The sequence below is a fragment of the Triturus cristatus genome, chromosome 8, assembly GCF_964204655.1.
Source record: "Triturus cristatus chromosome 8, aTriCri1.1, whole genome shotgun sequence".
Lineage (NCBI taxonomy): Eukaryota > Metazoa > Chordata > Amphibia > Caudata > Salamandridae > Triturus > Triturus cristatus.
The window spans coordinates 1138778423-1138791262 of record NC_140591.1 but is presented as its reverse complement, the minus strand read 5'-3'; the positions used below and the strand labels follow the sequence as shown (position 1 = coordinate 1138791262).

The following is a 12840-nucleotide window of genomic DNA, read 5'->3' as shown; positions in this document are numbered from 1 at the left end:
GTACTGGAGGTAATAAAGTCACTTAATGACAGTTTAAATAAGTGTGGAATCTTCAAAAGTTCCGACGGGCCGAATATATCATAATTCGTTTTGTCCCAAACAATACTATCTTGTATTGGAATGGCTGTGATTTTCACTGCTGACAAAACTCTTGCTTCACGATGGGATGATTTGTGTGGTTTCAAAAGTAAGTTCACATTTTTACTGTCTGTGTCCAAGTGAATATATCTTCCATTTATCAGCATGCTCAGAGTCATTAATAAAGCTAGACAAAGTAGAAAGAAATGTAGTCCAGAAATAATCCATTGTTTAATTCATGGTGAAACTAGATAAGTCTTTTCCAGGAGATGAAAAATTCTTGTGCTTGTTCTTTGAAAGTTCTTTTGGCTGGCATCGTTTCCGTTTCACTTGGATCCTCATAAAACGCATCAAAGTTAATTAAATAGCCAGAGGCAGTTCTGTAAATGGTTGAAATTGCAGCAGGATTTGTTGAAGTCGCTGGCACCAGTTGATCACGTGTTCTGTTGGTGTAGACAGGTGTATCAGGACGAACTGTTATTTGGGTTTCAAGAGGAATGAGTTCCATAGCATTGTTGCTTAGTCCTTCATTTCTTACTGCTGAAGTCTCGATGGTGATGAATCTTTCAGTTTGAACCTCTTGGTTGGTAGCTAGAGGAGTGCGTCTGCTACTTGGTCGGAGTCCACAAGGCCTACTGCTTAGTATTGGCCACATAGTGTGGTTTGATGAGGTTGATTGACACAAATCTTTTCTTTTTTTTTCCAGCAAGGGGCGGCAGAAGTACTGTTCTTGTTCCGTGGATGGCTAGGACAGGTACTGGTTGTCTGTAAGAAGGCCCAAAATCCTTCTTGTCCGCGATCTTCTTTCTGACTAGATCCCCAAGCTTTGGGATCCAGACAGGCCTTGCTGGGATGGCTGGAATTTCCCCAGTGGTGGGTGGCTTCAGGAACACGTTGCTTTGTTTCGAGCTTAGTTCATTTAAATCCTGTAAAACAGCCAAACGATCTTTGATATCAAATGGTTTATTTACCACCACTGTGCCTTTACATTTGGAACCCACATTCTTGTCCCAAATAGGACCTCATATTGAGTGACTCCCCCCTAGAGAACTTCTTGGCAAATTGTTTAATGAGCGTTGGACCCCATAAAGGTGTTCGACCCACCCATCACCCGAACCTAATACCCTAGCTGTTATAGACTGCTTCATGTCCCGGTTTTTCCTTTCCACAACGGAATTTCCCTCAGGATGGAATGGAGAGGAGTACGTCAATGCAACGCCCATACTGACCATGGCTTTTTTGTAAGCCCGAGAGCAAAACGCAGGGCCCTGCTCAGAATGTAGTGTGCCAATTGCGTATGTGCCGATAAAGAATCACAAATCTTTTATAAAAGTTTGAGCTTCCGCTGAGCGCTGAGGCCACATCCATAGGAACCTTGAACACGAGTCCACTGCGACCATGATATATTCATAGTTATCATCCCTTTGCAAGGGACCGCAGTGATCCAGGTAAACACAAGCCAATGGTTTATCTGAGCAGAGGCTATCCCTTCTTGTGCTGCTAGGATTGGTCCTAATCTACGTTCCATGTTTGGAATTACCTTATCCCCCACTCCAGGGATTCGAGCTAACGGAACATTGTTCGCATCAATTATATACGAGTATTTGAGTGGAAATTTTTTAGGTAACGCTGCACCACTGCCTTTGCTTGATGCATTGACAGCCAACAATATCTCAGTGTCTATTCTTGTTTTTGAACGAGTGATCGCAGCTACGGAAGCCGTTTGCACAGCCCCTTCATGGCTTCGTCAGCCAATGAATTCCCTGCAAAGTGAATGCCATCACGTTGATGACTCAGCGTGTGTATCACATGAGTGTTTTGTAGTCCTTTTCGCAACTGAACTCCTTGTTCTCAAAGCGTTTTATGCTTGATTGTGCCACCTTTTGCATCTTTGAAACCATTTTGAAGCCAATCCTGTAAATATTCATTGTAAGATTGAACACAGTAAAAAGAATTGCACACTATATGTGTGGGGAATTCGCGATCCATTTTTTCTAGTGCCAATTTGAATGCTTGTAGTTCAGCTCGCTGAGCTGTACAATCTCCTAGAGATTGTGTTTTAGTGACCATTGGTCGGAATTTACCATCGCACATGTAACCTTTAACAATTGCTCACGCTGCACTGTAAGCTGGCTTACTTTTCGTAGCTGGTTGAGTTGATCCGTCAGTAAAAATTATAAATTCTTACTGATCAAGAGGGAGAATCTCAATAGGCAGAGTACATTCATGTTCATATTGCAGGAATGCTTGTGTTTTTAAATAAGGATCAAAAACATATTCAACATCCGTTGCAGCAAGAGAATTGACCCATTGTATCCATCTTGGAGGTAAAACTTTTGTTTTGGGAATGCTCGCTTTTGTAACTCCCTCTAAGGCTGGTACCGGAGTCACGACAATAATGTGTTTCCCCTGAGCTAGAGCTCTTTCTTTTGCTACTATGGTTAAAACTGCTGTCAGACTTTTTTCTGTTGAAGTGAAGCGCATTTCCGCTTGTGTATACAAATGTGATTTGTATGCAATTGGTATTTTTTCACCTTCATTAAAAGTTGAGTAGGTGAATCCGCATTGACCCGAAATTATTCGGATCACTAAATTGCGTGTATTTACACGTGTTTGTAAGTGATTTGTTGCTAACATGTCAGCTTGAAGTGAACGCAGGATATCTGTGTGTTCCTGTGTCCAATTTTTGATTTTATAATCAAATTTGATTAATTCGTAGAGAGGTTTCACCCTTTCTGTGTAATTTAGAATGTAAGCTCTTCCAAAATTCAAGAAACCTAGAATCGACTGTAAGTTTTTCAGCGTTTTTGGAGGTTGGAGCAGCGCACTCTTTTCTAAAAAGCTAGCTGCCAGTCTTTTGCCTTCACTTGAAAGCTCATATCCTAGGAGAAGGACATTGAGATGGGCAATTCTGGATTTTATAAAGTTGTATTTATAGCCCTCAGAGGCAAAGCCCAGTATAATGGTATTCACCCTGTTCAAGTGCCTATCCAGATCAGATAGATTTCATCGACATATGACAATGCCTCGTAATCATAAATTTGTAATAACTCTGTTACTCTTGCTGAGAATAACCCCGGGCTGTTTTTGAACCCTTGAGGGAGTCGACAAAAGTGATGTGGTATGCCCATTATTGAGAAAGCTGTTAAGTACCTACTTTCGGGTGCTATGTTTTGACAAAAGAAACCATTTGAAATCTCTAATGTGGTTTTATATTTTTTACGCACAATGTTATTCATTAATGCTGTACTGTGTGCATTTTGCACTGCAAATGTCTTAGAACAAGTGTTCAGGTGTCGGTAATCCAAAACTAGACGATACAGGAAACAAAGGATTGTTCATTGATGAGGTGTATGTTTCAATCAACTCTTGGTTTTCAAGTTGATCTAAGATCTCCTTGACCTGTTTTTTAGCTTCTTGCTTAATTGGGTACTGCCTTTGTGCAGTAGGTTGATTTTTTAACTGTATCTTGTGGTGAGGTGAGTCCTCATCCCATCCTACATGATTTTTGTACAATGCTGGGGCCTGGGCAACTGCCCACTTTCTGGCATATATGTATTTTAGGTGTATTGGAACATGGTTGGAGAAGGCTGGCATAATGATGTCTTCGGCATGTGGGCACTGCCTGACAAATTCTGGTAGCCAGTCCTGTTCTGCTAGAAGTATATCATAACCCCTTGAAAGTTTCTCCCAAAAGAGTGCTCTCACTTTTCTTGGTATGTCTCCCTCCATCCGGAGTGTTATTTCATATAACCTTTGTGGAGTACTAACCCTGGTGTCTACAGTCTCAACTGTAATGTATTCATTCAAGTCAGCTATCTCCAGAAGTTCCTTCAGGTTCTGGCAGGCTATTGTTACTTCTGCTGCACTGTCCAGCATTGTCTGAGCCCATTCTCCGTTCTTGAGTTGTGTTCTCAGAATTCTCGGCATGTCTGATCTTCAGACCTGCTACCTTCTTCTTGGTGAATTGAGGTTTTGTTTTGTTTTTCTGAACGTGTTGATCGTCTTTGGACTTCACGCGTTTTTCTTTGTGATCTGACTGCCCTCTTCTTTCAGATGTCTGTGCCGATATCTGAAAGGTACGAGAGGAGCGTGTATCAGTATCCTGATATCTGTCAGGTTTTCTCAAATTATCCCTATTCCTGAGGTTATACCTCCTTTCTCTTTTGAATGTTGTTTGTTATTTTCCCACTTCATTTTAGAAGATGTAGGATTGTGTTTAATAGAGTCCTTCTCAGGACCTTCAGAAAGTTGTGATTTAACTGGTTTTCCACCCAAACTATCTCTGCCTAATTCTTCATAGGATTTTTCTATTATTCTGGGTAGTTCTTGTTGATGTTCTGTTACATCAAATTCCCTTAAGTTTTGGCGGATCGCCACTGATGCTACCTCCCCTTTAATATTAGATAATATTATTGTTGAGACCTGGTCGATGTTTTTTAGTAATTTCATGCCTAAATTCAGAGCAGGCTCTGCCCCGTATCATTTTGAATTTGCTTCAGGACATCAGGTATTACCGCAATAGACGGAATACCATGTGTTTTCGTATAGATGGCAGCAAAGACTGTGCCCCAAGTGGTGCAGTCTTCCAGATGTGGTGTGATTCCCATTGGTAAATAGATTTTTAACATTCTGTGTTACTCATAAGGGCTAGTATTAGGAAATACTGCTTCGATTTGTGTAATTTTTTGAGCTAATCAGAGTGGAATTTGTTCACGTTTTGTGGGCATTTTACCCATGACTGCGTGTAAAGTCTGTGTAGTAATTTTTAGTGTATTCCTGTGTTGAGGGGTTTGATTTGGAATGGTTAATGGTGGTTGGGCTATGAAAATCCGCATGACTTATTAGACTAACTGTCGGCTAAAATCGGCCATGTTGATTCTGGTCTACCTAGTGGACCTAGCCTAGTAATGTGATTGTAATGTTTTAGGGCGCCTTTAAACCAGAGATTATGCTCCTGTTATGTGAGTGGAATTTCAACATCCTCGAAGGGAATATATTCCTCAGGTGGTTCATCTTTTGTTACTGGATTTGATTCTGGGAATACTATCCATGAATAGAATACCTCTGTCTGAAAAGGTTCATGTGCCTTTATCACAGAATCTGCTCTACCACCTCTTGGTGTTAGGCCATGTTTTATACGTTTTAGAGTGATGGCTCTCCTTGAATTTGGATGGATGTTTATAACACCCTCATCGGTTTAATTTAAACCTGTAAGATTAAAAGCTGTTACTACTTGGTCAGTCGTAGCCTCACCGGTCACGGTATTATTATCCCCGTTTTGGGACATTGTTTTTGAAAAATGTAGAACAAGTTTCAAGGAATCAAAGATAAGGTGCACAATATTTTGGAACACTGTATCCTTCAACGTTGAACAAACCAAACAGCTAATACATAGGATTTTGTCTTACTCAGCTATGGTGGATATGAACCCTACCCACTCCAGACGTCTTATGGAGTATTATGAGTATGGGTCTCTGAGAAAAGCACGACTGAGTAACTTCAGTATCTAGTGTTAAATTAGTGCCTTACCAAACACGTTGGGCACCATGTAGTGTAGTTCCTATTTCCCTTATAGGCTCTGCACATTGGAATAATATACACTATAGTTGTGGCATAGGACTGAGGTCAGTATGCCTCTATCGAGTACTTTAAACTTAATTACTTTGTGTGCCAGCTAACTCAGAGGCCACTAGAAACTCCTTGAATAAACAAGAAGGGAGTAGTTTCTGTCAACGACATAAACATGACAACTTTGTTTCCCTTAGAATTGGAACATGTCTCAGAATAGTGGAAACAACAGATAGCAGTTTCACTCAGTCATTCGTGCATGCTTAGTTTCTTCAGAGTTACACAGAAATAGATAGTCGGGCGTTTCAATAAAAAGGATTTATCGAACAGTCTTGTTTCTCGTGTAAGAGAGATGAGCTGTTACAATCGCAAGACAGTATGCGAGATATAACACGTACAGCGTAAGCAGTAAGAAGAAATAATACTGCAATAGCATTGTCTTCTAACTATGACATATTCATATACACATATAAAAATAACATAGGCTAAAAAGTGAATACTTGTTTGATGCTTCTAAATAGTTCTACCCCAGTGTACCTAACCTATGTGTAGTACAAGGTAAGAAGTAGGTGCCGTATTCTATAGTATGGTATGCTATAGTTTTGCATATGCCAAGAGTCCCTCTAGGTTCTAATCAGCTCCATACCTTAGAATGAGAGAGGTGGGACTCTCTTTCCGGGTCTCAAACTCTAACACCCTGCGAAGAGAGTCAGAACACTGGAAGCTGGATTCACTGCAAGCAGGGATGACAGCGTCTGGTCAGTGCGTCAGGCGGGAACTCAAATTCCTTCCGAACCTGCCGTGGCGAGCCGTATCGAGCTGTGCATCCGAGCCATGGTTTGCCATGGTAAGAAGGTATATTCATACCTGGAAAGTGCTTAGGAATGTTAGCATTGACGTAAAATCAGGCAGAGGAAGACATCATGAATGAACCCTAAGGAATAGTAGTTCATGCATAATAGATGAGTTCTTGGAGAAATCAATAATCCTAGCTAGGGAAAGTCCCAAAGGCTTAAGGGTCTGGTTTCTAATAACTCGTTGTGGCGTTGGGATGGACGGATGTAGGTGACCATGCCTGTATTTGGATAGCATGGCTAAGGCCTAAATAAGGACTGGGATTCTATGCCTAAATAAGGGCAATACTAAGTGTGCCTATATAAGGACATGATTTAGGAAAATCTATATATGGACACCTAAATCGAAACACAACAATCCCAGAAGGTGGTAAGACCTTCTTTTTTTGTGTGTTAATATTTTTACCACCTCGTTCCTAAGTGTAGAGACTTATTCATTTGCAATGATATGGCTCTTTCTTAATGCTGAATTAATTAGGTGAAATTTTGTGCACCAATCAGTTTCTGAGCTCCAAACCCTCTACCAATTCATGGAGTGAGCCTTAATTGATCATTCTCTACTGCTTCAATCAAGCAATACTTTAATCACTCTCTACTGCTTGAAAATCAACCGTACAAAAGAGGAGCTTGGCTATCCAATTGGACTGCAGTGGTACCTGAGGCCTTGTGTCAGCAGTTGTAAGTGACAGTGCCAGTCACCGATACTCACCACTAGCCACGGCCTGCCTATGGCCCATAGAACAAGCCGCACAAGATTTTTTTTTTATTTTCAGGGAATATTAATGAGAGACTGCTATTCCTTCCCCTCCTTTTGACTCAGAGATGAGAGTACCAACTCAGATCTCAGGTAGGGCATCTGCACTTTGCCAGGTGCCAGCTTGCAAGGTCAGGGAGGCTCCAGCCTCTTCTCCCTTGACGGGGCACAGCTTTCCATAGTTAGAGATCACAGAGTAAATGGTAAGGATCTTTATGCGTTCAGTGCTTCAGATGGTGTGGCAGATACACTGAAGACAGAGCAGTTTCCAGAATGGATGCTCGAGGCAAACTTTTTAATTTTATTGAAACCAACTCCAAAACACCATTATACAAGCAGTAGCCTCCTTAACCCATGGTGTGTCTCCATGTTATGACGTGTCACAGGACATGAGAACCACACCCAATAGAATTGGTTATAGTGGTACTTTGGTGAGTGTTAGTGTGAAGGAGATAGAGGGGAGGGTGGACAGAGTGGAAGGACAAAAGCTTTCGACAGAAAATGCTAAAGTTGGAAACTAAAGAAGATGACATTTGAAATTAGGAGAAATGTTTTAAAAAAACTTGAAACTAGTGATCCAATGGAGTAGGCAGTGAAATGCAGTGACACACTGCCAGCGCTGTGCAAATAATGCCACTAGACGTTCCCGATTATATTAACTGAATGATCTCAAGGTGATTTTAATTTGCTTTTTGAGAGATGCCTTGATTAACGAAACCCCCACCGTGAGACTAGGGGTGACATGAGCAGCTGCCAGGAAAAGAGACTTGAAATGTAGGTCTTGTGAGAGACTACAGAGCCATGGGGCCATGGGAAACAAATGAGGAACAAAGAGCTGCAAGCTATGAAGAAAGAGATGTTGGCAAACAAATTTGTGGTTTCACAGTGGGTCCAAAACAAGCCTCTGTGGTTTATGGGGGCAGAACCTACTTCTATGCGACTCCAGTCAGCTTCTCACCTCCCGGATGCTACAAATCTTGGTTGGGGTCTAGAGTGACAGAGGACCAAGGTGCTTGTGGTTCTGTTTGCGTTAGTAAGCTGTTTGATTTTGTGACCAGCCTAATACCGAGGCTCTAGAGAGGTCCATGTCTCCTGTTTTATCCAGTGCTTTAAATGGGCCAGTACTCACAGGTACTGAGTACTGGCACTTCTTATATTTTATCCCTCTGAGCACCAGCACTTCTCTACTGCGGAGGAGAGTTCCGGTACTCATGAAAGCAGTGGCGTACCTGGCCATTTTGCCGCCCATACCACATGGAAGAGCGGGGGGTGCAGGCGATATTCCCACGATTGCTGCCCCACGGAAAACACATGGAAGAGCTGGGGGAAATGCCCCCAGACCGTCTCCCCTAGCTATGCCATTTGCATGAAAGGTAGGCTCACTGGCTGATGGTGAGCAGCACTAGACTGTCAGAATGCAACCTGTCTCTGACAGCCAAGATGCTGCAGTAGTCCTGAGCTGAGTCAATGTTGAACTCTTCAGTGTCGGCTCATTTGCATAATGTCCCGATGTTCACCATCGTGCTGTATTTGACAGAGCAGGGTCCATGCAGGCAATGCGCTGTCAATCACATTAGTACTAAGTGTGCATTTGTGAAAACACAGGAATTGAGGCAGCCCGCTGATAGCTGCAATTAAGAAAGCCATCTGAGGTGAGGAGTTGGAAATGGCTTTAATCCCACCTTCGTCTTTTGTGAGAGTGTCTGCTTATGTCTGTGTGTTTGCCTGCTTGTATGTCCATGTTTTTTGTGAAAATGAAAAACAAGAGAAAGTGGGAAAGAATCAGGACGCTCTCAGGGGGTATTTTAAAGGAAATGTGCAGAATGCTTTGTGTGCATATCTGCTTGATTCTTTCTGTGTGTGTGCAGTTTGCACGCTCAAGAATATATCATTGTGTGCCAAACAGCAGTAACTGTACGGTGTTAAGACGCTGCAAATATTACAAAACACGGAAATGGTAACATATAATCGCTTTTGCCTTTTATTTTCTGTAACATGAGTTAACCTCTTTGTATATATAAATGCATTTTTCATGTGTTTTAGTATGTGCTGCAACTGGTATAGAAGCCATTAAGTATCATCATGTCTTGCCCTAAGACCCGTCCACTCGCCACACCTCTAGCTCATTCTAATGAGTACCTGCACTTATTTTTCTCATTTAATGCCCTGGTTTTGTCCATTCTGTGTTGATGTTTTTTATATCTTACCCCGCACTATTTCCCCTTTTTTCCCCGTTTTCTTTAGCACCCTTTGTGATGCGAGAGGGTGTAGGTTTCTCTCAAGTTTGTTTATATGAGGAGTTTAGGCTGAAAAAACCGGTTAATTACATCCCTTTTGCTTTTGTCTTGTAATCTATTCTTCAATAAATTAGATTAAAAAGAGTTGGGTGATAATTATATACTGAGACAGTCTGCTGTCATTCAGGTTACATGTAAACACAAAATATTTATATGTGTATCCACTTGTCACATTAAATTATATACACTTCTAAATAAAACTATTAAATATAAACAATGCGTACTTCTGCATAGTTTTTAGGGAATTTGGCAACTGCAGAAATGTATCAGCTATTAAACCTATTGTGAACTTTTCACATTAAAGAAACATCTCATAGTGTGGAGCTCCAATCTATCAAGTGTTGTCACATAGCTCTGGCTCTATCAACACAAGTTCGGGAAGCACATTCACATTTCTGAAATTCCAACATTTTCTTTAAAAATGTTTTTTTTATCAAATTAGCAGAGTACTGATGTTGGCCAATTTCTTCAGCACGTCTCTACTTCTGTGGCGGAGGGAGATAAATCCGATGGACGACAGCTAACTAATTGCATATAGCCAGGGCGACTAGAATTATGTAATTTGTGTGGTCGCAGCAATTTTCACATAATTATAAATTTGCCGCATTTACCACATAATCCATCATCTGCTGCATAATCTGCAGATTTTTTTACAAACAACAAATGTGTTTCTAGCTCAAGCCCTGCAAAAGTTACTAAAAATGCAGCAGCGTGTGATGCTGTGCAGTGGAAGGCTCTTTGCAAAGGTTGACAGGTCACTTTTCCATAGCTTATCACTGTGTTTGGGTGTTAAACTGGTACTAATGAGTTGCAACTAATGCCCAGGCAGTCTCAACAAGATTAATAATGACAAAATGCTGAATTAATACCATCTCAAAATGTGCCGCATAATGTAGCATAATTTGCCTTTTCTTGCCGCATATTTTACTCAATCCTACTGCATATTTTGGTCCTCCCCTACCGCATAATTCCAGTGGCCTTGCATTTACCTATGTGAGGAGAAGTAAGAGCGGTGAGGGCCTCTGTCTAAGAGGGATACCCAGTGCTAAACCTTGTGCACTTGTACATGTGATGTACATTTTCTGAGAGACAGAGAGAGAGAGAGAGAGCGAGAACGAGAGATAGAGTTTTGAAAATAAACCAGTTAGTGCATTAGAAGTCACATCAGTTTAGAAGTGTCTATTTAAGTTACTCTAAATCAGACTTTGTTTCTCATAATCTGCTGTTTATTACATACTATTTAAAAAATCGAGGGACCCACAGGATTGCTTAGAGTTGATTTGTTTTGTTTTAATTTCTGTTTATCTGGGTTTGAACTTTATTAATAAAACAACTATTTGCCTCCCAGGCCAGATTGAGCCGATAACATGACTAGTGAAAGTATCACTAGCCAAATATACAATAGCCATATAGACCACTGACGAGGGTGATACTGATTGTTAAGGCTCTGAATCTGAGTTGTATGCCTGAGTCACAGGGGAGAGCATAAAACAAGGGAGAGGGCATTTCACAACCGGTATAGCCTGAAGCAGAAGGGCCATAATGGTATTAGAACATTCCAGCCACTAAGGGCCTAATTCTGTGTCTGGCAGTCTGAAGACCACCAGACTCGTGGTGGCATGGAGGTGTCGGTCTAGCCACCGCCACACTGGCAGTCCGACTGCCCCATTACGACAAAGTGGTCGGACCGCCCTGGGACCGCCACCAATAAACTGCCATTCCCTGGCGGTAGCACGGCAGTCAGAGGCCGCAATATGCGAGGCGAGACCGACTTGGTCCCATCGAGCATATTAAGAATTTTCTCTCTGCCAGGGTTTTCACGGCGGTTCCACCGCAATGAAAACCCTGGTAGAGAGAAAGCAAAGGGAGCCCTACAGGGCACCCTTCTGCCTCTGCACATGGGGACAAAACATGTGCACCCCTGTGGGCATGCACACCACTTACTGCACAGCATGGACGTTACCGTCTATGCCGTGAAGGAACCTTGTGAGGTGTTCCCATTAAGGTGCCTTTTTCGAAGGCACCGCCGCCTTTGAAAGAAGGACCGCAGAGGAAAGAATCATGCCGCCCGCCAGACTACAGAAAACTTGTAATCCGGCTGGCCACAACTCTTGGCGGCGCTGGGGTACGGCAGTGGCGTGCCGCCCGCCTCCATACAACCAAAAGTTGTAATAAGGCCCTACGGGTGCAATGTACTTAATTATAAAAGGGAGAAACAGAAAGACAAACATTAGATTGTTGGAGCAGAAGGCTTATAGCAGCCATTATAAGCCCGGAGCTACTTCATTGTCTTCAATGAAGCTCTCAACATTGCAGTGTTCTATTATTCTGTGCACCAGTGTAATGAAATGTTTAGGGAAGTCATCATCTCATGAACACTTTAAAGCTCTATATAAATGACACATACTGAGTAGCTATTTGCTTGAGAATCCATAAAGTGCATTGGAATTTTACTGGATAGGAAAGTGCTCTATAAATAGTAATACAATATTATTTTTTCTTTTGTGCACAATTTGGAACAATTCAGAGAGAGTGAGTATTTTTTCTCTTTCTCTGTTCAAACTTTTTTTCTGGGTCGATACTTTTGCTGGAATCTCAGAATAAATGGAGCACACAGTGCATTATCATGCAGAATAAAAAACTGAATTTCATAAGTTTGCTCAAAAGTAGCACTTACCAATGGAGCCAGCTAAGCAGAGGCACATGAATACAACCGACATTGCGCCAGTTGTTTTTCAGCCGCCTAAAAACCTGAAGCGAAAACGACACAAAATTAATGAATGTCATGGATTGTATAACAGAGTTAACGGAAAATACACACACTAATGACATGACATAATAAGACCAAAAATAAAAGATGTACCAGAATACTTGTGCATATACAAATGTGTTTGATGGCATGATGGGAGCTCTTAAGTTTCCTAAGTCGTTGAAATTGTAACTCGTCTAGTCCAAGATTTTTCCGTAAGCAACAGAGTGCAAGGACAAAACCTTGCCTAAATGAGCTACTCATACTCATATAAGTCGGAAACCTGAGATAATTGAAAAGTTATGTAATGGTAACTGTCACACTAATTCCAAAGTACATGCATTAAACTCTATGTAAAGGCTTTGCTTCTCCTGCGGTTAGTTCTGCGCTATGTAAATACACTCATCAAATAAATAGTGTGCAACAAAAATGAAACTGAAATCTAAACATTTGAATCATGTTTAAACATCCTATTCCCGCTACAATTGGTCAAGTAGGAGTGAATAAAACGATAAATCTGCCTCACGGAATCGAATC

The 12840-nt window shown here is 41.5% G+C and overlaps 1 protein-coding gene across 2 annotated transcripts in view; it reads right to left on the bottom strand.

Moving 5' to 3' along the window:
* The window catches only part of LOC146805513 (lysozyme g-like), a 337114-nt gene that overhangs the window by 307699 nt on the left and 16575 nt on the right, over positions 1 to 12840 (bottom strand). For both annotated transcript variants that reach the window (XM_085622788.1, XM_085622787.1), the window contains one exon: positions 12232 to 12305. In XM_085622788.1, coding sequence (XP_085478914.1) covers positions 12232 to 12274 — 43 coding nt within the window. In that variant the 5' untranslated portion in view covers positions 12275 to 12305. The remainder of the gene's footprint in view (positions 1 to 12231; positions 12306 to 12840) is intronic.